Source organism: Talpa occidentalis, unplaced genomic scaffold (genome assembly GCF_014898055.3).
Source record: "Talpa occidentalis isolate TD23 unplaced genomic scaffold, MPIMG_talOcc4v2.1 talOcc4.5, whole genome shotgun sequence".
Classification (NCBI taxonomy): domain Eukaryota; kingdom Metazoa; phylum Chordata; class Mammalia; order Eulipotyphla; family Talpidae; genus Talpa; species Talpa occidentalis.
Window position 1 is genome coordinate 89601654 of NW_023604861.1, and position 25886 is coordinate 89627539.

Here is a 25886-nt window from a genome sequence, read left to right on the forward strand (position 1 = left end):
TCAACCACTAGAAAGACCATTTTCACAAAACTTTTTTTTTTTTTTTTTTAACAAAGGCCTACCATAGATTTGAAGAAAGATGACATTTGTGGAGCTCTGAAGTAGTAGATTTTCTAGAGTAGAAAAGACAATGTATCATGTCTCTTCCCAGCGCCCAGTGTGGCAGCCCTGTGGCCTGGGCCTGCATGCTGTTTTTATGTCCAAATTCTCTCCAGCCCATTTACAATATGGAGCAGCAAAACAAAACAAACATGACACCAGACAAAGGTAGACAACGTTAGCATTTTAACACCTAAGAAATCCCTTTCCCTGCAGTAGTAGATATAAAGAAATACATTAGCAGTGTATATTGGACATTTGAGAGTGTATATTGGACTACCAAATGTATGTGCTTTATCTTTAAGTCTTAGTGACTATGAATATTTTTCTCTGTATTTTTCATTTTCAACCTTCACTAGCAGTCCTTATGTTAAAAAATACCTTGAAAAAATTTAACTCTGATACAGATATGCCGCAAATATAAAAATAAAGAACACATATGCATTCGTTACCAAGATTAATCTAGTAATACTTTGAACTATTTTCTCTCTCCCTGCTCCCCCCACATACTTATTTTTAAATTGGTAAAATCAACTTTATTTTACACATACACATGCACAAACATAGAGAACCTTTCCCCAATTCTTACCATTAAGAATTACGGATTCATGAGAGAGTTGTTTTCAGAGCTTCTATAAATTTGCTAGTTTTACCTGATTGAAATAATTATGAATTTAAAGGAAGTCAGTAAGTACAACAAAATCTCTCCAAATGTCGATTCTAGATAATTGTCACACAACTGAATGGTTAAATATAGTTATTAATATCCCTATGTTGACTGTTTCATGCCCACATGCTCTATTTTACTATAAAACTAAAAAATATAGTTGTTTATTTCTGATGGATTATGATATAATATTCAAGACTTCCTTTTAAACATTTTGTGATCTTTGAGTAAAGAAACATTCAAATGTAGAAGACTCGTGGCATTTTAATGATAAGGCACTATATACTTATCCCCAGTGAGAGGGAGTGGGAAAGGAAGAGCCACATAATTTATATATTTTGAAAACTTATTTATTACTTACTTTTTTTGTGTTTTCTCATAGTCTCATGAAACTTCACAATCAGAAAAGATATTTTCGGGCCATCTATTATCACCATAAAATCCTAGTCCCCACTCCCGCATCCCCAACAGGTGGACCTCCTACCTTTGCAGCACATTACAGAGAGGAAATCTTTGGGGGAGTCCCTTATTCTATTTTTGTAAATCTCTAATTATTAAAAACAAAATACAGAAGTCCTTCTTATACTTAAATTTCCAAATTACCTTACCTAGCCTCATTTGTTAATCTTTATGATATATTATGGTCATAGAAACAAGTCTTATCTACATGACATAGATGAAGAATACTTGATAAGAAAATTCTATTGCATTTTCCCACTTGACAAGTTTTCACATCTGATAAATAGTTCATAAATATTTTGGAATGGTTGATTCTGCTAGATTTTCCTGTCTCATCTTGATGATGGCCTATCAAGTAGTTTCCTTGCCTAATATTAGACCACATGTTCTTCCTGTCCCCCTTCAGCCTCATTTATCCCAATGGTGCTATAGTTGTCCTAGAAACTAGAAGAGTCCTTACTTTTACTCTGTATATGAGAGAGTTTGCACTTCCTTCTGTGGTTCCCCCTCACATGTGGACTATGTGCTACTTACAGGCCTGGAAGCAAAGGTGACTGTGGTACTAGTGTGGGCATTCACATGGGACTGTCTTGTTACCTGTTTATCTTTCCTGATGCTTGAGCAGGTCTAAAAGTTTTCATTTCCCAGTAGGTAACATTGGGCTAATGTGGCTGAAAGGTTTACTGTGAGAATTGATGAATTTGGCTACAAAAACAATTGTTTAAAATTGAGTGATTAATGTGAGCATTACATAAATGTTAGGCACGATGCTGGTGGGAAATGGATGCTTTACTATTATCCTTTGCACTAGGAAAGTATCTTTTTTCCATGGTATATTTCATTTTAGAACATGATATAAATGTACCACTTTGGTTAAAGATTAAAAGATTTGTTTTCAAGATTTGTCACTTTAACAAGTTCATGTTCAAGTTTAGTTAATATTGATTGACCACTCAAAATGGATTTTTAAATTAAAGATAAGAATCATAATATAGTCAGATGGCTACACACTTGAAAATATAAATGATTCATTACTCTGGAACAAGGGATATATAAATGGTTGCATATCAGTTTTTTGCCCAAAACCTTATAACAGATTGTTTCTCAAACCGTTGCCAGTAACATCTTTAGGTTAATCTGGACATTTATTAAAATTTTCTTTATTCCACTTCACTTTTTACACTTTTAGTACCTATTTTTACTAACCAAGAGAAATCTAAAGAGGATTTTCAACTTTTTAGGACAAAGGTGGAAAGTGAAAATAGCATTCAGTATTTGTTTTCTAGAGGTTACTCTAGAGGCAGCACACACCCAAAATTGTGAGAGGGGCACCCCAAACTCCTTCCTGGGAACTACTTTATACAGGCTGTTAAACTATTGCTCATTTCTCCTTTAATTATAGGTGCATGTTATTTGAGGATTTATGTGCTATTCGGTATGATTATAGTTTGTCTTTTGTATCTGGGAATACTGAAAAAATATATAATGTAAATTAATGACAGTTGATTCTTTGCTTTCTAGCAAGCGGAGCCTGGATTTCTCTTGCTAATGCCAATGATCCTTATTCAGCACTTTGTTCTTTGTTGTCTTTTTTAAATGCATTATGCTTGATGTTTATGACTCTACACTTTATGTTGCAAATACTAGTTGCTATATATAAATTTTGTCTGACATCAATCACTAGATATTGTGAAGTAGTTATTCCTTAGTGACTGCTGTTTACATTCCTATGTAAGGAATAATTAATTTAAAATCAGAACTTTGAAGGGTGCAGGTCTAAGGATGGACTGGAGGAAAAATGGAGTGATCCTTTGTAATTCCCTAGCAGGTTTCCTTCTGTATGCTCTTCCTAATTAAGCTTTGCTCGAAAGTGTAAATTATAGTATGGAAAGGCTAATTGGATCATCAGTTAACTGCTGCCAGGCTGATATAGAACACTTGGAGATAAATAGCTATGAAAAAACCACACATATTGTTACTACTTTAAATATATAACTCAGACCTATTGCCATGTCAGGCAGGCCTTGTGTAGGCTGTCACATGCAGAATGGAGAAAAGTGGTAGGCAAGTTAAGCCAGACATCCACATATTGAGTGGAGTGTTGGAGAGAATTTGTGGTAGGGGACACAGCAAAGATAGCGATATAAATAAAATATAGCAATATAAATAAAATGAAAGAGCCGCAAAGAATAGAGAAAAAGAGGAACACACTTGTGATTAGTACTACAAACTTAAGTATATAAAACTTATATAGGCATGAGAATTAATAGGACTCTATCTTCTTAGATGGCAGATTGCTCAGAGGTTAAGAGATTTCTTTTACACAGTCCTTCGTAGATGACTTTCCACATGGAGTTTTCATGAAAAAGCAGTAGATTCTTTTACACGTATATTAAGCAGTCCTTGTTTTACATGTATATTAAGTTATATATATTTAAAATAATATTTTGCATGGTAGCAATTCTATTTCTGGTGCCTAATACTATTTTGTACTTAGTAAGTTTTCAAAAAAAAAATTGAATGAAAGAAGGAATGAGTGTTAGTATCTAATAGACAACAGGTGAGGCAAAATGAGTCCATTTAATCAAAAGTTATAATTATTGCAAAAGTGATTTATATTAAAGATAAAGGAATTGATAATGCAAAATTCTTGACAGTACTAATAATGAAAATAATAATTACAACAAAATAATGCATGATTGACCTTGTCCTGTGCTTTAGTCCTTATGGTTAAATCACCCTGTCTTTGATTTTGGAAAACTGAAATAAGAGTCATCAAGTATCTGTCATACAAAGCTGGCGTGTGTGTAATTAACTTCCCAGGTAACACAGATCATGCTAAGGCATCTTTTTCCTTAAACTACTTTCTTCATGGTCACATTCCCCATGACTTCATGAATAACACTTTTGCTTTATTTTTTCTTGCCTCTTTGACCACTACGTTTCTCTTTTCTTGGCCGACTCCTCTTTTCCTGCCATCTAAAGATGACTTTTTCCTGGAGTTTCACCCTTTTCTTCACCCTTTACTTCTCCCTAAAGGGCCTCATTTTTTTTAGAACTATTTGTTTTTTCTGGTCTCAGACTCTCTAAAGCATACAACCTGTGATAGGCTGTATATGAGACACCTTAATTTGAGTGACTTCAAAGTATCTAAAAGTTCTAAAACTAAATCAAGTTTTTTCCTCTGTCAAGTGTAAATTGTCTTCTTGTATTTCTTGTTTAAGCTGAAGGAACTAATTTTTATGTTGAGGTATAACTGACATAAAACAGATTATGGGGCCTCCCTGGTCGCACAAGAGGTTAGGACACATTCTCTGAGGCTGTCCACAGCCACCTGCAGCATGAGTTCAATCCCTGGTTGGCAGGAGCAAACCACATGGTGCAGCAGACCTCTTCTGACTCGCCTGCTGCTCCCCTCAGCAGTGTACTTTGGTCAATCTGCCTGTTCTGTTCCCCAATCTCTCTGGTGACTCCTCTCACCCCAAATACCTCTGGCCTGTACCCCAGTTCTTGTATGCATAAATAAATAAATCTTTAAAAAAATAACTGACATATAACAGATTAGTTTTAAGGGTATAATGTAATGATTCAATATTTACATATACTGTGACATGATCACCACAATAATCCTATATAACATGCAGCACCACATTTTTGTAACTTTCAAGTACACAATTTATGCATTACTAATTATAGCCACCGTTCTGTACATTGTATCCCCAGGACTTACTTTGTTATAACTGAAAGTTTGTACTTTTGACCCCTTCATCCATTTTACCCACTTCTCAGTGTCTGGCAACCACCAATCTGTTCTCTGGATCTTTGAGTTTATTTAAATTCTTATTTTCTAAGATCCATATAAGTGGGATGAAACTACCTTTTGATTATCGACAGTGCAGAAAACAACGTCATCCACTTTCCTCTTCAGTTAATCTTGAGACCCTATGAATATAGCTCCCTTTATTATTCTTGACTCAGTCCTTTTATGAACAGTATTTTCAGAATAAACTCAAAATTTCTAGCATGGCATTAAATCTTTTCAGTTTTTCTGACCACTTATATTCTCCTTTTTCTCACCTCTCATTTTATAATCTGATGTAATTAGCTATTTAGCATTCTTCAGATATACATTTGTTGTTTCTTGCATATGTTACTCCTCACAGTATTTCCTCTATCTGAATTTCTTTGCCTTTCCCCCCGCAACCTCATACATTTAATTTATTCTTACTGAGTTGACTTATTTTTGAAATCTCTAATTTCCCTGATTACACTATTCCTTCTATGTCACTATTATACTTGGTGCATATTAATATTAAACATATTATCTGGTTTCTGGCTTCTCTTTCCCCAAATGTGAGCCCCAGGAGTCAGTGACCAGGCCTCATTCTAGTATTATCTGAACTGTTAGCTCATAGACATAAATGTTTTTTGAGTGGTTATATAAATGAACATCCTAATTGTTTTCATCTTAGTGGCTATCTGGTTTATTCATCCATAATTTTTTCTCAGCTGTCTGAATTATTGCCATATGCCTGATGAGCTTCTCCACAATAGACTTTCCAGGCTTTCACGGACATTCTTTTATACACCAGTGGACAGCTATTAGCTTCTTGTATGGGTTACCCTTGTCAGATTTTTTTGTTCCAGTGTTATACAAAAAAATTATATAATTTAAATCATCAACAGATGTGCATCAGGATTCAGAGTTCAGAAGAGAACATGACATCCTCATTAAGCACAAAGAATATTTTTCAAGCCATGCTATGTTTCTTGAAAAGCAATTAACATTGCACATTATTCCTGTGAGATACAAACTGTTTCTTTCCCATCTTAATTTGCTTGCTTAAAAATAGACAGAAAAAGATAGATGAGTATACACTCAAGGTGTATGCATTTCCCTTGTGGCCAATGAACCAATTTCCTTTTCATATTTGCAGAATATTGACACAATTATTCTTTCATCAGACATGAAATTTGAGTGTATAACCAGTTTGTGGAAATCACCTAGTAATTTATTAGGTTGATAACAGCAATTAAGTCATAATTGCTTCTGAGAAATATAAATTGACTTTCTGTTTTAAATGGATAATTTAACATTCCAAGCCACAAACACAGAATGCAACTAATTTCTGGTATAAGAAGTTTGTTTCTCCTTTTATTAAAATTAAAAAAAGTTTCAATGATTGATAAGTAACTAATTATTTATTCACTAGATTATTTGGTTCATGTTACTTCATTATTTCACCCAGGCTGATTACCTCTTTTCACTGCTCAAGGATGTAACAAGGTAAAGGATTTTAAACAGAAATATAGCATTGTTGGTAGGCCCATAGTTTTTACAGCTATATAAAAATGTCAAAGTCATTCTTACCTCATTACCCATATAAAACTAGGCCCATGAGCCATTGTTTACTGACCTTGGTATAATCAACCCTTTCAAATGTTCATGGAATTTTATTTCTGTGATGCTGCTGTTTTTCAGTCACACTCTCCTTTTCACAGATACACACTCTATACTTATACACATACATTGTTAATGCCTTTTGTTATAACTTATACTATATGAAAATTAACATAGTTTTTTTTTTTTTAAAGGGAAATCAGTATCAAGAATTTTACAGTCACAATCCACCAACTAGAGGCCATTTTCAGCAAGCATAGCTTAGGTAGACATAAACTTATATCAGTTCACTTCATCTTTAAGAACGCTGTCTTTCATGATTCTCAGCAATCTCACACCAGTCTAACTCTCAAGCTTCCTTTCTCTGGATGGAAACATATAAAAAAGATGATCAACAATGTAGAAAAATAAGGATAATTATGAGTCAATATGATCTTTCTTTGCAGTGAAAGAATAAAAACTAGTTTTTTTTTTGACCCTTTAAAGACTTGATTTGATTAAATTTAATTAAATCATTATGAAGACCTGATTAGTTAAAGCTTGCTGCCTAATTCATTTTACTGTGATAAGTTGTAAACTTATCCTAATCAGACTATGAGACTGCATATGGAATCCCCCTCAGCAACTCAGCAGCATGTACAGGTGATGGAACTTGGGGAAACAAAAGTAATTTTCTGTAGATCATATGGTCCAGTAGAATCACTCAAAGTTGGACTTCCTCACCAATTTTTTATTGATTTTTTTTTAAATTAAGATCATATTAGTTTACACAATGTATATAGTTTGGGGGGTAGGTTCACACCTCCTCACATGTATGTCACCACACCCCCAAATTACCTGTCCTATTTTGCCCTAGACCATTGGGCCCTCTCTTTTTCATCTCTCTGTACTTCTAGTAGCCCTAATTCGGTAGTCACATTTCTAGGGTTTTATTTTGGTTTAATTTTGTCAGTTCCTTGTTTTGTTTCTCTACTCCACAGATGAGTGAAATTATCTGATACACTTATCAGTTTTTTTTAATTCATTATCTTTGGTAAATAACTGTCTTCCTAAATACCAATTTCTCTTCTAAAATGAAAGTAGTGTGGGCTTAGATGGATATATCTTTAAAAAACATTAACTACCTAAGAAAAAGTGATGTATAAGTATCAAGTCATTATCTTTGTCATTTATTCCCAATTAAACTGTTTAATTACAAATAATATCTTAAGTAGATAAATGACATAATGGGTTTCTTCTCAGGCAAATAGTTAAAAATAAGAGTAAGAATTCAATAAGATTGCTATGCAAGTTAAAAATTAAGGTAAATTAAAATGGAGTATAGAAATTTTCCACAGCTTATTAAAAAAATAGATGATTCAAACTCAGTATCCTTCATATTTTTTCATTCAAAATGTTACCCCAATTAGTCCATGAGAGAAACTTTTCATGCAAAGACAGAGATTCTCATTGGGAGAGCTTGGCACAAAATGAAAAAGATGGAAATGTATTTGTATTAATTATTGATGCACTACAGGGAAAATAGGTGTTTAAAACTGAACAAATACCATGCTTTTGATTTAGACACCTCAGCTAATTTATTAAAATGGTCTTGATTTATGCTTTTATCTCAAACTTTGGCTTTTACAAGAAGTATTTAAAACATTTAGAGCCAGGGGTATGATCATGCCTCATTATCAGTAGATGTTTTTCATTCTCAATGTTTCAAAATTTTTTTTTCTTCTATCAATAGGCATTTTTTTAAAGATTTATTTATTTATATAAGCACTGGGTACAGTCAGAAGTGCAAGAGGGTGAGAGAATTCACCAGAGCCAGAGTGGAGAGCAGAACAGGCAGAGTGATGAAATACAGGGGAGTGGAGCTCTGAGGGGAGCAGCGGGCAGCAGGAGAGGTCTGTCACGCCATGCGGGACCCTCGCCTGTGGCCGGGGATCGAACCTGCGCTGCAGAGGCTGCGGGCAGCTTCGCAGCCCAGCGCTCAACCGCTGCGCCACCAGGGGAGGCCCCATCAATAGGTATTTTAATGGAAGGGGAGGGGCTGCTTTAGGAGTTACTAGTCAAAAGTTTTAAATTAGATAACAGGGTTTTAAAAATAACAGGATAGTGAACAATTAAATCCATTGGTTTTGCCAAGGACTGACTTGTTTCCATATAGATAGTATCCCTGCAGCAAAATAAGTTATTTCCACTTTTCAAAATATTTTACATACACTTTCACTTATCTTTAAAAGATCCCTTCATTATATCTGTTTTTGCTAACCAAAAGACATCCTAAGGAGATTTTTACTTTTATAACAAATGGTGAAAAGCACAGATATTGTTCAATGTTTATTTTGTAGCAGCTGTTACAGGGTGACTTGACCCCTCCGGTAATGAGAGGGACACCACCAAGCTAGTTCCTAGGATCTACTTTATACAGGCTGTATATATTTCACATCATTCCCACTTTTACTATATGTTAGTGTCATTTTATATTTTGTAGTTTTCTTGGTATGGTTTAGTAGGTTATTTTTGGGTTCTGGGAAAGCTCAAAATTTTTAATGTAACTTAATAGTAATTACTACTTTGCTTTATACCATTTTGGTTTATGAGAGTTTCCATGGGAACACTACCTTTGCATAGCTTGAGAAATCTGTATAATAAATAAATGAAATTCCTTAACAATCCTTGATTCTGCTAGGACTGTTACTCCTGCTGATCAGGTGGGTTCTTGTGTTCAAGTGATTGAAGAATAATCACTGACACACTGGGCTGAAGATTAGCAAGCTCAGGTTTATTGCTGGAGACTCCTGACAGCAGGAGGGGCTTCAAGGGAGGAGCCCATTACTGTTGGGAGTAGGTTTACTTTTATAATCTCTCATGGGAACTTTCCCCATTCTGGTGCTTTTCCACTACCCCTCTTTGCCTCATTGCCCCACTTTGCCACCCACTGGTGTGAAGCCATCAAAGCTTCTGTGTGCCTCTGTGTGCCTCTTGTGGTTACCAGCCTCTGCCTGATAGCTCAGAAGCTAGCAGCCTTTGCCTGTCAACTTTCTGCTCCCTCAAGCACCCAGCCTCAGTCTGCTATCTAAAAATCAGCCTGACAGTCTGCTTGCAGCCAGCTCTTGCAGGCTAGCTCCCTAGCCAGCTAGTTTTCTACTCCCTCATTACCTTCAGTGATCACTTCTAAAATACCGAGGCAGTATGAAGTTCTAAGCTAAGCTTTCATTGAAAGCCAGAGTTTGGCTTTCTCAAAGCTTGCGTAGGCATCTTCATTTTTACCTCCAAGCACATGGCTCTGTATTTCTTCAGTGAGTAAGAACCAGAAGGACTTTTGCATTTTATACATGGAATAAAGAGGAAGGAAGGACTGTAGTATTGGTGAACCATAAAAACTACCAAGATATACCCCAAGATAAGGCAAGCTACACACAGAGATGATTAGGAGGGTAGGGTGATGTTAAATGTGTGATGCTAAATGTGCCTATTCCTGGAGAAAGCTGGGAATAATAAGAGCAGAAATATTGCATCACTTAAAAGTACATCATCATTTTGTTTTTCTATTTTTTAAAAGATTTATTTATTTATGCATACAATAGCTGGGTATAGGCCAGAGATGATGAGGGGGCAGGGTGAAAGGATTCACCAGAGACAGAGTGGGGAGCAGAACAGGCAGACTGACTGAAACACACTGCTGAAGGGAGCAGCGGGCGAGACAGGAGAGGTCTGCTTCACCATGTGTATTTCTCCCTGGCCAGCCGGGGATCAAACTCATGCTGCAATAGCTGCGGATTGCTTTATAGTGTGGTGCTTAACCCCTTGCACCACCATGGAGGCCCAGTGTTTTTTCTATTTTTCATTGCTTTAATGACTCCATATTGGAATGAGATAACCTTTTTTTATTTTTAAGATTTATGCTTACAAGAACTGGGGTACAGGCCAGAGGTGCAGGGGATGAGAGGATTCACCAAGACAGAGTAGGGAACAGAACAGATAGACTGACTGAAATACACTGCTGAGGGGAGCAGCGGGTGAGCCAGGAGAGGTCTGCTGTGCCATATGGGTCACCTCCCTGGCCTGGGATTGAACTTGTGCTGCAGAGCCTGCAGATAGCTTCACAGTGTTGTACTTAACCCCTTCACCACCAGGGAGGCCCCAACATAATCTTTTAGATGAATGGGTTTGACTAATGTTAACTTTCACTTTGAGGCCGGTTTTTTTTTTTTTGTTTTTTTTTTGTTTTTTTTTTGAGATCTTTACAAAATGAAACGTGCCATCTTCATAAGGACATGTTGACTTTTTTTTTTGTTGTTGTTGTTCTTTCTCTGCTTGTTTGATTAGAAGTAGTTATGGTGGACAGCAGGTGGTGAGGGTCTGGTGTTTATGAGGTAGAACAGCACAATTTATTATTTTCCTTAGTTGCTACCTTGAACTATGAAGGTAGTAAAAATCCAGAACACAATTATCTTTCAAGGTTGTCACAAAAACAAAGAAAATTACAGGGCTTTCAAATACTGCTAGTATTGACTTTTTCCATGTTTATAAGATTTGACTGAAAACAAATTATTATAAATCCATACTTTATCAAAACTTTGTCCTTTTTTTTTTTCAAATTTTGAAGATTATGTTTATTTGGAATGGCCAATTAGTTCCCCAAAGGGATTAATGTTGAAAACTGGAAAATCTAAATACAAATTTTCTGTCTTTAATAAGCATTTACTGGGGCCTCCCTGGTGGTGTAAGAGGTTAAGTCTCAGCACTATGAAGCTGTCCACAGCCACTGTAGCATGAGTTCCATCCCTCGCAAGGTAGCTAACCCACATGGCGCAGCAGACCTCTCCTGTCTCACTGGCGCTCCCCTCAGCAGTGTACTTTAGTAGATCTACCTGTTCTACTCCCCACTCTGTCTCTGGTGAATCTTCTCACACCCATACCTCTGGCCTACACCCCAGCTCTTGTATGCACAAATAAATATTTTTTTTTTAAATAAGCATTTACTGGGCCTCCCCTGGTGGCGCAGCAGTTGAGCACTGGGCTGTGAAACTGCCCGCAGCCTCTGCAGCACTGGTTTGATCCCCGGCCACTGGCAAGGGTCCCACATGGCGTGACAGACCTCTCCTGCCATGCTCGCTACTCCCCTCAGCAGTGTATTTCATCAGTCTGCCTGTTCTGTTTCCTGCCATGGCTCTGGTGAATTCTCTCACCCTCCCGTGCTTCTGACTGTACCCAGTGCTTGTATAATAAATAAATAAATAAATCTTAAAAAAAACAAAAACAAAAACAAAAAAAAACAAGCATTTACCGGCTACTATAAAAGAAAAATGGTACCTTCCTCAGCTGTGCTTTAAGAATCTTGGGACCTTAACTCCCATTCTATTAGTGTTAAGTGACTGAGGGAGCCTTTGTACTGATGTAACTAATTAAACATATTACTTTTTTGTATCAGATCTTCAGGTAAGCCATTCTTGTTCAATTACTGCTTTGACTGCAATTAGATACAAATTCAGCCTAAGGTGGTGAATTCCTAGCCAAAAAAAGACTAAGATATATTTGTTTTTTCCTTCTTGTTAGGAAAAAAAAAAGTATTAAATTAGTGCTCACCTGTTTGAAAGAGGTGAGAAATTAAAAAGTAGAAAAAAGTAGCATTTTTATATTGTTCATTGTTTTTCATACCATAGTAAAGAATGAAAGAATCATGAACTACTGTTACTTTTGTGTCCATGATGGAGAAATGTCTGTTCCATCAATTTCCTCATAGTGATAAGCATCCTGCACTCAGAAAGGTAAGGAAGCAATGTTGTTTAGTGGGTAAGAGCATGGACACAGCGAGAAAGCATTTATCTCAATTTGAGGACAATGGTTTGCTCTGTCCACCAAAGCAAGACACACAAGAAGCATACCTAAATGTCAACTGGATATAGCAAGAAGTGTACTCAGAGATAATTGTCCAGGACCATGGACAGTGAACTTTCTTTGGGATCACTTCTCATTCTGTTCTCCGTGGGGTATCACACCATACTCTTGGCTTCTTCTCCTGCCTTTATTCTGATGACCCTATATCTTTAAAGTAGGCCTATACCTACCTGATTTTCATATGCTTATAGTCAACTTTCCACTAGCCTTTTCCACTTAAGTGAATCATAGGCATCTTAAATCAGCTTTTCTTTTCCTTCCCCTGACTTTTTGCCAACTGCTTTTATACTTTTTAAGTCCCAGCTGAGGAAAAATCTCCAGAAAGATTTCACTACCTTCCTCCTCTCAACTATGCAAATTGTCATACAGTCATTTCATAGCCTCCTTGGTATAATTTCCAAATTGGTCATATATAATTGGTCATACATATTTTTTATTCTATTTACAATTAGAAAATGGTCGTGAGATAAAGGATTCTTCAGTGTGTGCACGGACTCAGCTACAGGGTGTTTATCTCAGTTTGAGCTCAGTCCTTTGCTCTGTCTATAGTTTTGGAGAGTGATCTCTCTGAGGACATTTCTTGCTATATCCAACTGACATTTAGTTTCTCGTGTGTTTTGCTTTGGTGGTTTTTTTTTTTTTAATTCTTGTTATATAATTGGTATTCCAGGTAATAATCCTTGTGTATATGAAGGGCACCCATTTGTTGAATGAATGACTATATATAGTCTCATTATTCCAAGAACAAGGTGACTGAGATGACATAAGACAGTATGACAGGTGATACAATGCCATTATATTTGGTTTAAGAGCATTCATAGTTTTTTTAGGAAATATATTTTTACAGCTATGATTTTTTCAGTATATTTCAACTTAAAGTCAGTGATCAGATGCAGTGGATGGAACATTGGGCTTATGTCTAAAGACCTGTGATCAGATCTGGTGTCCTCATTTCCTACTTGAGTGACCCAGGGAAACCTCTCTGGCATCATTTTCCTCTTCACTAAGAGGGATACAGTAGTATCAAGAACACAAAATTGTATGGACCTATCAAACCGTTTGTCATGCATTCAGTTTTTTGCTTTGACAGAGTCCTCTTTGCGGCCGCCTATTGTATCAGAACCTGAATCGACTTAACTTCTGTGATTGTACTGAAATTGTAGATCATAAATCTCTTTGTAGAGAGAATAAATGATGGGTGCTCTTTAGAAGCAGTACTCTTCTGACAATTGTATTGCCATGAGTACAGGTAAATGTATTATTATGGGAAGTAGTTTTGAACTGTAAGGTCCCTGAATTATTTCAAATTAAAATTTTGTAGAGTTTCTAGATTGAAAAAATAGGAAATCAATTATGTAGGACTAAGAGACCATTGCAGCATGGACTTGATGACAGAATAGAATCTTTGCTTCCTTTGCTGGGGTGTGAATTATTGTGGCTGCTATCTTTATGGCCATGCTTCCTGAGTGCCACTCCATAAACTCTAAGAATGGAAACAATATTTTTTAAAGTGAAGATGTTAATGGAAAATAAATATGTCACAAAATAAAATAGAATGCAATGAACAGAATGAAAGTAGACAAGATAAAAATAAATGAAAGTCTTCAAAAAAGAGATAAAGAGATGCAAACTTACATTTAAAAATGAAAGAAAATGACAATATAAAATGAAAAGGAATGAAAAAATCAGAAAGATAAAATGATTAAATAAGTTTAAAAAATACATACAAAAACCTCAGATATTTATAATGTGAACTATCAGTGGACTAAAACAAGTCAGTACTGTTGGGAGTAGCGTAAAATCCTCTCAAAGCAGCCCACCTTGTCATAAGGGGAAAGATAGGAAGGCTTTGCCTGGCTCTTTGTCTGGCATAGCATGTTGCTCATTGTATGAATTTCCTCAGTGACCGGAGCTAAGTTTTGATCCTGGACACTGCTGATGTTGCAACCCTTCTGTCCAGTAGAGGGCAGCCTCACAGAGAGTTGAGGACAGACTGAGCAGATGGAAGGAAATGTAATGTATTTAGACACTTTCCTTATCTGAGATGATCTGAAACATGCTAGCAAGGAGACTCTGTCCAAGTATTTATTATTTTTATGTCACTCCCCAATAGTACAGAAATACTCCTCTCTCACTTTGGCTTTCATATTTGTGTTTCTTGTTCAGGATTCAGTTTCAGGAATTACTTTTTCCCAATTCCCTTAGTATGTGTGCATAGTCTCTTCTCTAGCCTTTGAGACTCCACCTTGATTTGACTCATTTTTTATTCTTTTCTCATTTTATAAGACCTGTTTGAGATGGGGCCAGTTCTCTGAAACATACATGTACGCATGCATACACCCTTATACCTCCCTCTACCCATTCCTTGCAATCCAAACCACCCATGATAAACATCCACAGGCAGTCTGTCCTCTCTTTTGACACACACAGACAGACCCACGTGTCACCGGTGCATTGCCTTTTTGCCTGTATGCCTTTCTCTCCCCTGAGTACCTTCTCCTGCTAGCCAGCCCTTTTCATCCATCATTGTAAAAGTCCACATCTCTGCCACAGATATAGCTCAGAATATTGCAAATTTATTGTTTCTTTTCCAGGGAGATTTTTTAAAAAGCTTTTCCCCTGCGATCTATAAATAATGAATAATTCCATTAGAAATGTGATGAATAGGGTAACTTTTGTGCAGAGTTTTTCAAGCTCAATGTTTCAGTGCATTTACTTTCATGACAGCCCCAGGCCATGGCAGGTAGGCAGCTCGTTTGGCTGATACTGCTAATTCTCTTGTCACATTTCCCAAAGTATGTTTCTTAGGTTCCCATAGATAATACATGCATTGTGAAAGTGTCTTACTCTATGCTTTAAATGGGTTTGAGAAACGCCATGGTAGCCCTGGTTTCTTTAATGCAAAACTCCCCAAGGCATTTCATGTGATAATTTGCTCTGACCCATGCAGTATTTCTGAAACATATTTGGCCAGGGAAACTTCTTTTTTTCATTAAAACATTATATCTCTAAGTTTGGTCTTGCATGGAAAATAATTTAGGAAATAATGTTCTAATGACAGTAGCACGTTTTCCTCTGTTCTGCATCTGCAGAGAAACTGGTTTACAATTGCCCTTATTGAAGAATTCAAATTTTACTCAGTATAGTTCTATCAAATTGACACTTCTTTGTATTTTTAGAATATATTTATATTTCTTTGTATTCTTTATATATTCTAGGATAGAATAAACATCTATCCTCGAGCCCATATATAATTCTGAAGAATCAACTGAAAACTCGGAGCAGAAGAGAATTATTTCATTATGTTTTATGTTAATATGAGTTTTGCATAAAGTAGTTCTTTGAAAGTCAGTAATCTTTAGAAAGAAAATTAATCTGTTATATTTTGACTCAGGGTTTATTAGAATATCAATAGTTAATGGAGGTTACCTGGAGATCTATATATATTGATATATATGCACACATATGCACACACATGCACACACAAACATGTAAACAAATACATTTATATATTTCTATATAGCTACATTTACATACACATATACCAAAATGCCTTGGGGAGTTTTGCATTAAAGAAGCCATGTTACCATGGCGTTTCTCAATGAAAAAGTGGCAAGAGAGAGAGCTAGAAAGCAGAAGTTAAGTCTAATGGATCCCACTGGAAAGAGTCATTGCAGAAACAGCCCTAGTGCAGAGGCAGGTGTAGCCGGACTACCTACTCTCCCTCTCAGGTTTTCCTTTGGGACTCTTACCTGTAGTGATTGACCCTGGAAAGCCCCCACTGTACTGAGACCTGCACAATTTTTTGACAGCCAAAGGTTATGCCCAAGAGTAGGCTCCAGGAAACACAGTCTGACTAGCATTGTTCTGAGCTAAATAAAAGTCCTTTTCTTCTTAAATACAAGAGTGTAAAATGAAACGGTCTTTATGCCAAAACATAGAAAACAGAGCAGCTATCTCTTGTTGGCCCTGCCTCATGAATTTGACCTCAAAACTGAAGCAGAAGCTTTCACCAATGAGTGATTTCTTAGGAAATCCAAGATTCTAGTGACCTGCAGCCCTGGTCTGTATTTAGCTTTTCTCTCTCTGATTCATTACCTGCTTGCACTTCCTTCTTAGGACTTTGAAGTCCTTGTGTTGAAAGGGTCTCTCTGCTCTAGAGATTTGTGTTTGGGCAGGTATCAGAGAAACCACGGACTCTCTAAGCGCAATCTACAGCAAATAATTTAGTATGCTTTGGAGCATTAGGGCGAACCTTCTCAGAGCACATATTCAGACATTTAGGAGCAGTTAAGCAGTTGTTTTATGTTCCATTTGGGGAAAAAAAATCATACAAGTGTATTATGTTTTCCCCTCTAAGCACTCAGTAATTTAATGGGCACATAGTAGGTACTGGGCAACTGGCAAATTGGCAATGCTATCACTACTACTCTCATCTTTGTTTCTCTTGTGTAAATATGGGAAATTGTATTTTCTAATAGTATGTATGTGCATTATATGTATATGTGTATATATATATATATATATATATATTTATGACAAATATTTAAGGAATGATGACTGTCAAGCGAGACAGTAATGGAATGGTGTTCCCACACAGGAGCCTTGAGCTGGATGGCCATTTATTCCATCACCACTGCGCTGGTCCTTGGGCCTCCACATGTGCACCTCCAATGAAAATGAGCACAGTATTTCCTGCAGCAGGTCATTCCATTTAAGTTTACTTTGTTGGAATGATCTTTACTTTGAACAGAAGAGGGGTCAGCAATGGAAACCAGGCAGTGGAAAAACTGAGCTTTGCTTCTCTATTTTCTGCCATTTATCACACATGTCATCAGTCTGCCTATACCCTTCACTTGCTTGGAATAATATTCTCACGGTTCTGCTCCTCTTCCTTTGACTATTCTATATTCCTTTTTTATTCTCCCCCTGTGCATGCCCTTGGAAATTGATATTAACTGGCTTGTCTTTGGTCTTTAATTCCTACTGTGTTCACTTCACCAGTATTCTATTCACTCCCTTGTGGTCAGACTCCTCTGACAACCACCCAGTCCTCATACAGACTAATGTGTCTCCTGAATTATGAATGTGCATTTCTTTCCAGCTCTGGATATCTCCACTTACATGTTTCCCAGCTCCTCAGATGAGCTGGGGAAAAACTAATCTTAAATTCTCTGACAACTTCCTTTTAGGGGGCATCTCTATTCCCCCCTTATCTAGGCTCCTTCAGAACACTTTAGTACCATTGTTAGATGTGGATTCCCCAGCTCTCGGGATATTGTCTTGGCACCCAGAGTTCATGATGGTCAAGCTAAAATGTAGAGTCAGGCAGGGCCTGTCATCAGGACAAAAGTCTTGATATGAGGAACATACTGGAAAACCAGTATCTGCTGAAAACAACAGGCAGACATTATGGCTAGATAAGCATGTCCAGCAAGACTACCTTGACAGAAAAGTGTAAACAGAAATTAGAGATAGGATGTTTTGATCAGCAGCAACAATGGTGCCCCCAGGCAACATCCCCTGTTCACTCTCCCCTAGCTGGTGCCAGACATTTATGCATCCCCAATACACATCCCCACCCATCACATCCCCACCATGTACATTCCTCCATCTTCTTTCCCACCTTCCCTGAACCTGATCCCCCAAAAATGTGAGACTGCCCTTGGAACTGGGCTGCACTCCTGAGGTGTGAGCCCCTCTAGGTGTCTCTCTCTACTTGGACTTTGAGATGTGTTTCCTCCTTCCCATGCCACTCCCAACACTGCTGCCCTGTGAGGTGACAGGATACTTTGAGCAAATCAAAATCACTTACAAACACAACACACATATGCTGTGGACACAGACACAGACACATGTGCTGTAATTTCTTTACCAGAACACTAGTTTTGATACAGAAGATGTTTATGCCTTGTGGAAAGTATCCTGTACTGAATATGTCTGTTGCATCTGTCTGCCCAGGTTTCAAAGGCAACCTGCCATGGGACAGAGGAGGATGTGGTTAGTACACTTGTCACCACTGATGCACTCTTATATTGTTGACCACATATATATCATCTTTAGCTTTGGGGCTCTGAAATCCATAATTCCCCAGTGTGCCACATGCAAATGTGCTTTCCTTGAAGGCTATGTATTTTTTTTTGTTGTTAAATGTCAAGCTAGTGTCACAATCTCATTTGAAAACTCTTCGGTTGAGATAGCCTTTGCCAAGAACACATTCTTCCAACATGTAGTGCTGCTTTCTCCCTGAAGATTAGATTTAGGACAAACATTCTTGCAGAAAGTGGATACTTTGTCAAGGTCACTTTAGGATTTATCTACTTAACCAGTTTCTCCTTCACAGAGTCTTGTCCTGGCCTCAGATAATTTCTGGTTTAGAAAACAGGATATTTTAAAAAGGCAGTCATCTCTTTACTCATTTTTTTCTTATTGTACTACTTTCAGAATAAGATTATCCTGGACCCTATGACATTCAGCGAGGCCAGGTTCCGGCCATCCTTGGAAGAGAGATTGGAGAGCATCATCAGCGGGGCCGCGCTCATGGCCGACTCCTCCTGCACGCGTGACGACAGGCGGGAGAGGATCGTGGCTGAATGCAACGCTGTTCGCCAGGCGCTCCAGGACCTGCTTAGCGAGTACATGAATAACGTAAGTCATGGGTTTTAGTGCTCGTGTCTTGATGGATTCTGGTTTGTGATTTTGTTGCATTTAGGAAAGCATGCCTAGTGTGGAAAGGGGGCGGGTGTCGCCCCCAAGAGAATGAGTTTGGTGAAACCAGAACACTGCTTTGGGAGAATATGTGTCCTCATTTTATCTCAGAATGCAGTTTTGGTTTGGAAGAGATTGTTGGAGGGTAAAATCTTGTTAGTTCAACATTGGCTTTTCACTTGAATGATTTATTGGTTGTTTTAATGGCTGGCCTCTGATTTAGGAAATATTTCATTGGAAAAAGTAGATGATTGATGGAAATAACTGAGAACATGCTAAAGTCTTCTTTTATACAAAGTCCTTTCAAAGCCAAGGATAGCTATAGATGTGAATCTCAACCCATGGAAGCATTAGTAACTGTAATGGATTTTAAAATGTTTGTACAGAGTTGGTTGTGATGAAAACATTCTTACTGCAGTAAATCTTGGCAGAACCTTATTGATTCATTGTACAATTAAAAATTCTTCTGAGAATGAATCTCCAAGTCTTCAAATGAGTATTAGTGTATCGAGATGTATCATAGCACAGATAATAGCTGTACTCTCCCACAGTTATAAAAAATGACAGTTCTTGTATACCTGAAGACTAAAGGAGATGAAATCCATATTCTTTGCTTTGAAAGGACTGAATTATATTTGTATTGATTTGTTACTTTGATTCCACTGAGGTGATGTTGTTAATGCAGGGTGCTTATAACCATGAATAATCTGAAGTTATCCCTGTCCTGGACTCTTGGGTATGAGAATGTTTAGGCATAAAATGGGAAAATGTAGGTAAAGTAATGACTGGGCATGATTTGTTAAAGGACTGCCCTATGGAGTGGTCAAGTGGATAACAGGGGCACTAAAAATCTTCTCACAGCTTTTGAAACCCCTGCTGTGAGAATTCCCGGAGGCATTGCTGAGATAAAATAACAATAATCAGAGTAATGATGATAATAATAACCCTTGGCCCTCCCTTCAGCAAGCTTCTCTTTACCATTTCCATCCTGAATGTCCCTCAGCCCACAATAGATCCAGCCAAGAATTGGCATTGGCACAAATGGTGGTACTCCTGCCAGACTCCCCTGAGAACTATGATTGAGAAAAGGAAACAGAAATATCCTACACAATAAAAAAACAAATCTGTTTCTTTCCATAAACCTTTAGCCTCTTTGACTTTGGAAGATTTGCCCATGTTCAGCACACACAGATTAAGGTGTGGATGCCTCATGCGTGCAGTCCCCAGCTGCTTATGAGGACCTCTTTAAGACTCTGGATGGTTAACACCTTCTGTGATTTTGGAGCTATGGGTGCATCATAGGGTAAAATCAGTAATGTCGATAGCAGTTGTCTCCCATTCGGGGTGAATATTTTGAATAAAGAGCTAACAAAAATGAATGCTTATAAAATTTGAGATTGTTGCTTCTAGAAAGAATAGCAACAGGCTAATTACTTGTGGAATTTGGTTCATTTTAAGGCATGATGGTAGTTCATCAGTAAAGAATTATTGCCAAAGAAGGAAGTAGAAGCTTCAGAGATCACACCAATGCTTAAGATTATAGATACGTAAGTCAGGAAAAATAAGTTCATGTTAATAGAAATCACAGGATGTGGTTAAAGAAGAGTTGATAGAGATGTGACATGTAATTTTCAGTTTGGTATCTAGAATCCTATCTAGTAATAGTTTTTTCTTTCAGTGGAAATTCATACAAATTGATATAGCTGATGTGATTTTGTATTTTATTGGCTCCAGCTGTTTGTGATTCAGGATTTTTTTTTTAATTTTTACTGAAAACGTGGTTTCTACTTTGACAACTTACAGGTAATACATAGGTGGGTATAGTGCTTAAATTTCAAAGTATACAAATGATACTCACTTTGAACCATATAAAGAATTGAGGCTGAAATAAAGCCCCTATGTTGACTTCTATAATAAACTGTAAGTCTGACTTGGACTGCACACTTCCTTGGTGGTTTCAACATAGAACTGGATGCAACTAGATCAGTTCCGTAATCCCTGGTCTGTGTTCTTGGAGTCTACTAGATGTGTCCAGTGCACTGCTATCTGATGGCCACAATGTCGATTTTCATTTATTTTGATATCGCACACATTAGTATAAGTCACAAACACATCTATGTCTTGATTGAAAAGTATGTTGTAGTTACCAGCAACCAATAAATGGGCATAGGCTGGTATGATATTTCTTTTGAAATTTTGTAAGCTGAGGGAATAAAGGCATTATCAAATTATCACCCTGCATACTTTCATCTTAATGCAGTAGGCATTAATTTTATTTAGATTATGTCTTGAAGTTAGTAGTGAAATATTTATAAAATGGCATAACAGATTGAATTCTAAAAATCTCCTAATCAGTCCCTGATAAAGATTCAACTCTGTCACATGTAGACAGAGGTGGTCTAAAAGCATGCCTAATGGTATGGAGTGGAGTGAGATGGAGATTGGGGAAATTAGCTGTGCACTGAATTATTAGGAAAAAGCAGTCTTTGTGGGGCCTGGGCTGTGGTATTGCCACATGGGTTCCACTGTGCTTGCTGGAATATCAGGGTGTGTTAGATCTTTACACAAAGTTATATTCAAATGAAAAAAATCCATAGGTGGTATTTGAAGATATAACAAATATTATGTCCTTGAAGAAAACTATGGTATAAGAAAAAAGGCTAGGTTAGCAGACACATGTGGCAATAGTTGTGATCGTGGAAGATGGCAGTGGTTAGAAAAGACTGTTGGAATTATTTCAAGAAAACCTTGGGTGGCCTTAGTTTGTTTTATCAAGCTTACAATATAAAGCAAAGGGAGATGATTCCTAACAAATAATCCCCCTTAAAAAGAACATCATTATTGTATATGTGTGGAGGGAAATGGTCAGAGAGAAACTTTTCTTCAAGAGGGTGCCCGATGGTTCTTTGGATTAGTGCCATCAGCCAGCGTGGCTGCTGGAGCATTATTCTGTGTTCTATAAAGAGTTCCAAATCATAATGAAGACATTAACTTTTCACTGGAACTTACACTGTTATTTTTTTTCTGTCTATGGTGTTAACAATGTTATTTCAGAAAAAAGAATCTGAAAAATGACCCATGGTAGGAAATAAACGTGGCATTTTATTGATAAAAATGTTACAGTGGATGCAAATTTAGAATGTAGTATTCCTACAGAAAATAAGTATTATGTGAGGCACTGTTCTAGAATCCTTAGAACACATAAGGGAACAAAATAGACAAAATCCTCTCCTTTCAAACTCCAGTTGGGGGAAACAGACAATAAAAATATAATTTTAGCAAAAATTACTTCAGATGGTGAAATGAAATGTGGAAATATAAACCAGGAAACATGGTATGCAGTTGTAAGGAAGGGTGACCTGGAAAGTGTTAGTTGAGAAGGTGACATTTGTTCAGAGAGGTTGAGGTGAGGTTGCCAGGGCCTCTGTAGCAGCAAGGTCAGCACCGTGGTATGATCAGTGCCTGGCTGCTTAAAGAAACATGAGAAGGTTTATTACATGGCAGTTGCCGGCAAGTGAGGGGTAGGTAGCAGGAGATGGGGGTCTGCAAGTTGACAGGTGTCAGACTGGACAGGATCTTGTGCATCAGTATGAGGAATCCGACTTATACTGTATAGGAGCAGGAAACCACTGGGCACTAAATGCCACACCTTAGGTGTTGAGAACAGGCCTCCGTTGTATGAGGGTACAAAAGCCAGAGGGCAGGTAAGGGTGCCTTGGAATAATTCATGAGAGGATAGTGGCTTGGACAAAGTGGTGGCCACAGAAGCAAATTACTTGAGTTCTAACTCAGTTTTACATAAAATTTGTACATAAAATAACCAGTGAGAAGCATGTATCTGTTTTGTGAACGCAGAATGGACATTGAACAGTGTGAATGACAGTTGTAATTGTACCTGTCACACCAGTATGTCTTAAGTTGATACCTACATGTGGTTTTGTTGTGCAGAAAATCCTGACTTAGTCAGATATCATATCACTTTGTAAACGGCTCACTTCACAATGTCTGGATATTCAGCTAGATTGATTGCATTTGAAAGGAGAATTAGGTGGAAAAATTTTGTTTGAAGGTTGTATCACCAAAAAAATCCAAGTATGTTTCACATTCTTAGAAATACAGAAGCCTAGAAAATATAATGCTGAAGTACTAAAACTAAAAGCAGAACAATTAGCTCATATGTTAAGTCATCACTTCCTTGTGTAAAATTCACTTTTGCTCCTTGGTGACAACATGTGATGAAGAAAGACACATGGACCTTGTGTGTTGTGGTGTAATACAATCTGGCATATTTTTATTCCCACAGGTATTCTGTGTTGTTCTAGATTGGTTTTTGAAAGACTAGCACGGTACTACAATTTTCTTAAACAGTCACATAGTTAAAATCCTTGTCCACAATGAGGGCAGAGAAACAGGTGGCCTAAGGTAGTAACTTTCTGTGTTAATTGTGGCAGAATATTTTTAATTGTATTTCTATAAATAGTTGATGTATTTTTTCAAAATATTTGAATCCGCTTTTTTAACCCCTTGAAGCATCTCAGTGAATCTGTGAAGTTAATAATTTGTAAATTTTTAAAAGCACATGACAGTAAATTGATGTGGAAACATATATACATATTACAAGTGCCTAAAAGTTCACTGCACTGCCTTTGCTGTAGACTGGAATTTAATGGAAATTGGGTTCCTGATGAATCATATTTGTGAGCAGTTGAGGTCTAAAAAGGCATTTCAGTACAACCCTGGAAATCGGTACTACTCCAAAACCCAGCATAGCACTGCATAGTGCATGAGGAGCGTGGAAGTGGTGTTCAAGGATGTGGCAGCACTGAAAATAGTGGGCTTTTAAACTTTTTAATAGTGTTTCATTTGAATACTACAAAATAAATATATGTTCATTGTAAAGGATAAAAAAGAAAAAAATAAAACTTATTCTCAATCTCAGCCCCTAAGATAACCATTGTTAATAATTTTGTGTGTATCTTTCCACTGTTTTTAAACTTCCATGAGTGACTTATTTATACACATAGACGTTATGCCTTGACTTTTAAAAACGGGCTCATTGTAAATGGTGTTTTGTAATCTATTTTCTTAATATATTGTAGCTGTTAACCATATCAATAAACATCCTCTAACTTTATATCTACTGGCTACATAGCATTTTATTATGTAAATATGCAAAATTAATTTAGATACAGTTCATTTGGAGAGTATTTTTAGAGAGGAGTGTTTGAAGAAGGTAAGTAGAGAAAACTTTCATTCTGGCAGTGTAGCGTGCGGATTTTGATCCAAAGCATGATTGAGGAAGAAAGTGAGAAAGCAGTGAGGACACAGCTTTACAGTTTGTATGCCTTAAAGGGATCCCTGAAAATTTGGCTCATTGAAATTTTGTACATGAAGACATTTTAAATGCCTCTAAGATTCTATTTAAAAATTATCATATGTGTATGTTTTCTGTATTTAATATACCATCTGTATAAATTTGATTTTCATGTATCAGGACTTCTCTAAGTTAAATAAAGGTAGCCCTGACAAGAGGTACCCAGAAAAACTAGTGGACAAATTTAATAGTTGCATTTGATCTAGGGTCCCAGAAGGCATTGAAAACTTTTGGAGCAAGTGTCGTCAGAAAAATGACTTGGCTTTATCAGAGAATTTTCTACACTGCCAATTTCTCCCAGATGGGAAGGTAGGAGAAACACTGAGTAGTTGTTATCACTTAAGAATAAAAGTAATTATTGGTTAAACATAACATTTGTTTCCAGTCTTATCTAGACTTTCTTATTTTTCACCATTCTGTTACTATTTACAAGAGGTGGAGAAAATCATAATACTCAGTTATTTACAAGTTTCTCAGTTAAATGGTTTGGCTTAACACAGGATAGGAAGTCATGTTTAAAGCTGCTGATGGGGCCTCCCTTGGTGGCACAGTGGTTGCCGCCGGTGAGGGTCCCACATGGCGCGCAGACCTCTCCTGCCTCCCGCTGCTCCCCTCAGCAGTGTACCTCGGTCCTTCTGCCTGCTCTGCTCCCCACGCTGGCTCTGGTAATTCTCTTACCCTCCCACACTTCTGACTGTACCCAGTGCTTGTATGAATAAATAAATAAATCTTTAAAAAAAATAAAATAAAACTGCTCTTGACTTAAGGTTGCCCACACCTCCTCATAATGACCTTTCCCTTTAGGGAGAAACTTAAAATTTTCTTACTGGGATTGGTAACTTCATTCGAAGAATAGATTTCTAATGTGCCAAATATGGTGCCTGTCTCAGGAAGGCTTTCTTGCCTTTTCCTTATTTGCAAGTTTCCTTTTCCACTGTTCTACTCTCTGCTATCCAATATGTTCAGTGCCCTCATCTCTGTTAATTTTGGTCTTCAAATTCATCTTCCCAATTATGTTTCTCATAATTCTCTTTTCTCCATAAAGAGACAGTTTTTAAATTCCTTTTTAGTTATTATTTCTTGCTTAGACACTGAAAATGTGTAATCGGTTACCAGCTCTTTCTCTGAGGTTTAAAACCGTCCTTTGACTATATTGTTCCAAAGACATGTGGTTAGGACAGGAAGTCCTTTGCATAGTACATTAGACTTCTGTCCTCAAATTGTGGCATTTTCAATCCCATTCGCCTGCACTTTCAGGCAATTTTCAGTGGAACTCACAAAGGTTC

At 37.1% G+C, this 25886-nt stretch overlaps 1 protein-coding gene across 6 annotated transcripts in view; it reads left to right on the forward strand.

Moving 5' to 3' along the window:
- Window positions 1-25886, forward strand: part of CTNNA2 (catenin alpha 2) — a 1153910-nt gene that overhangs the window by 353717 nt on the left and 774307 nt on the right. For all 6 annotated transcript variants that reach the window (XM_054701781.1, XM_054701778.1, XM_054701779.1 and 3 more), the window contains one exon: window positions 18963-19166. In XM_054701781.1, the coding sequence (XP_054557756.1) occupies window positions 18963-19166 (204 nt within the window). The remainder of the gene's footprint in view (window positions 1-18962; window positions 19167-25886) is intronic.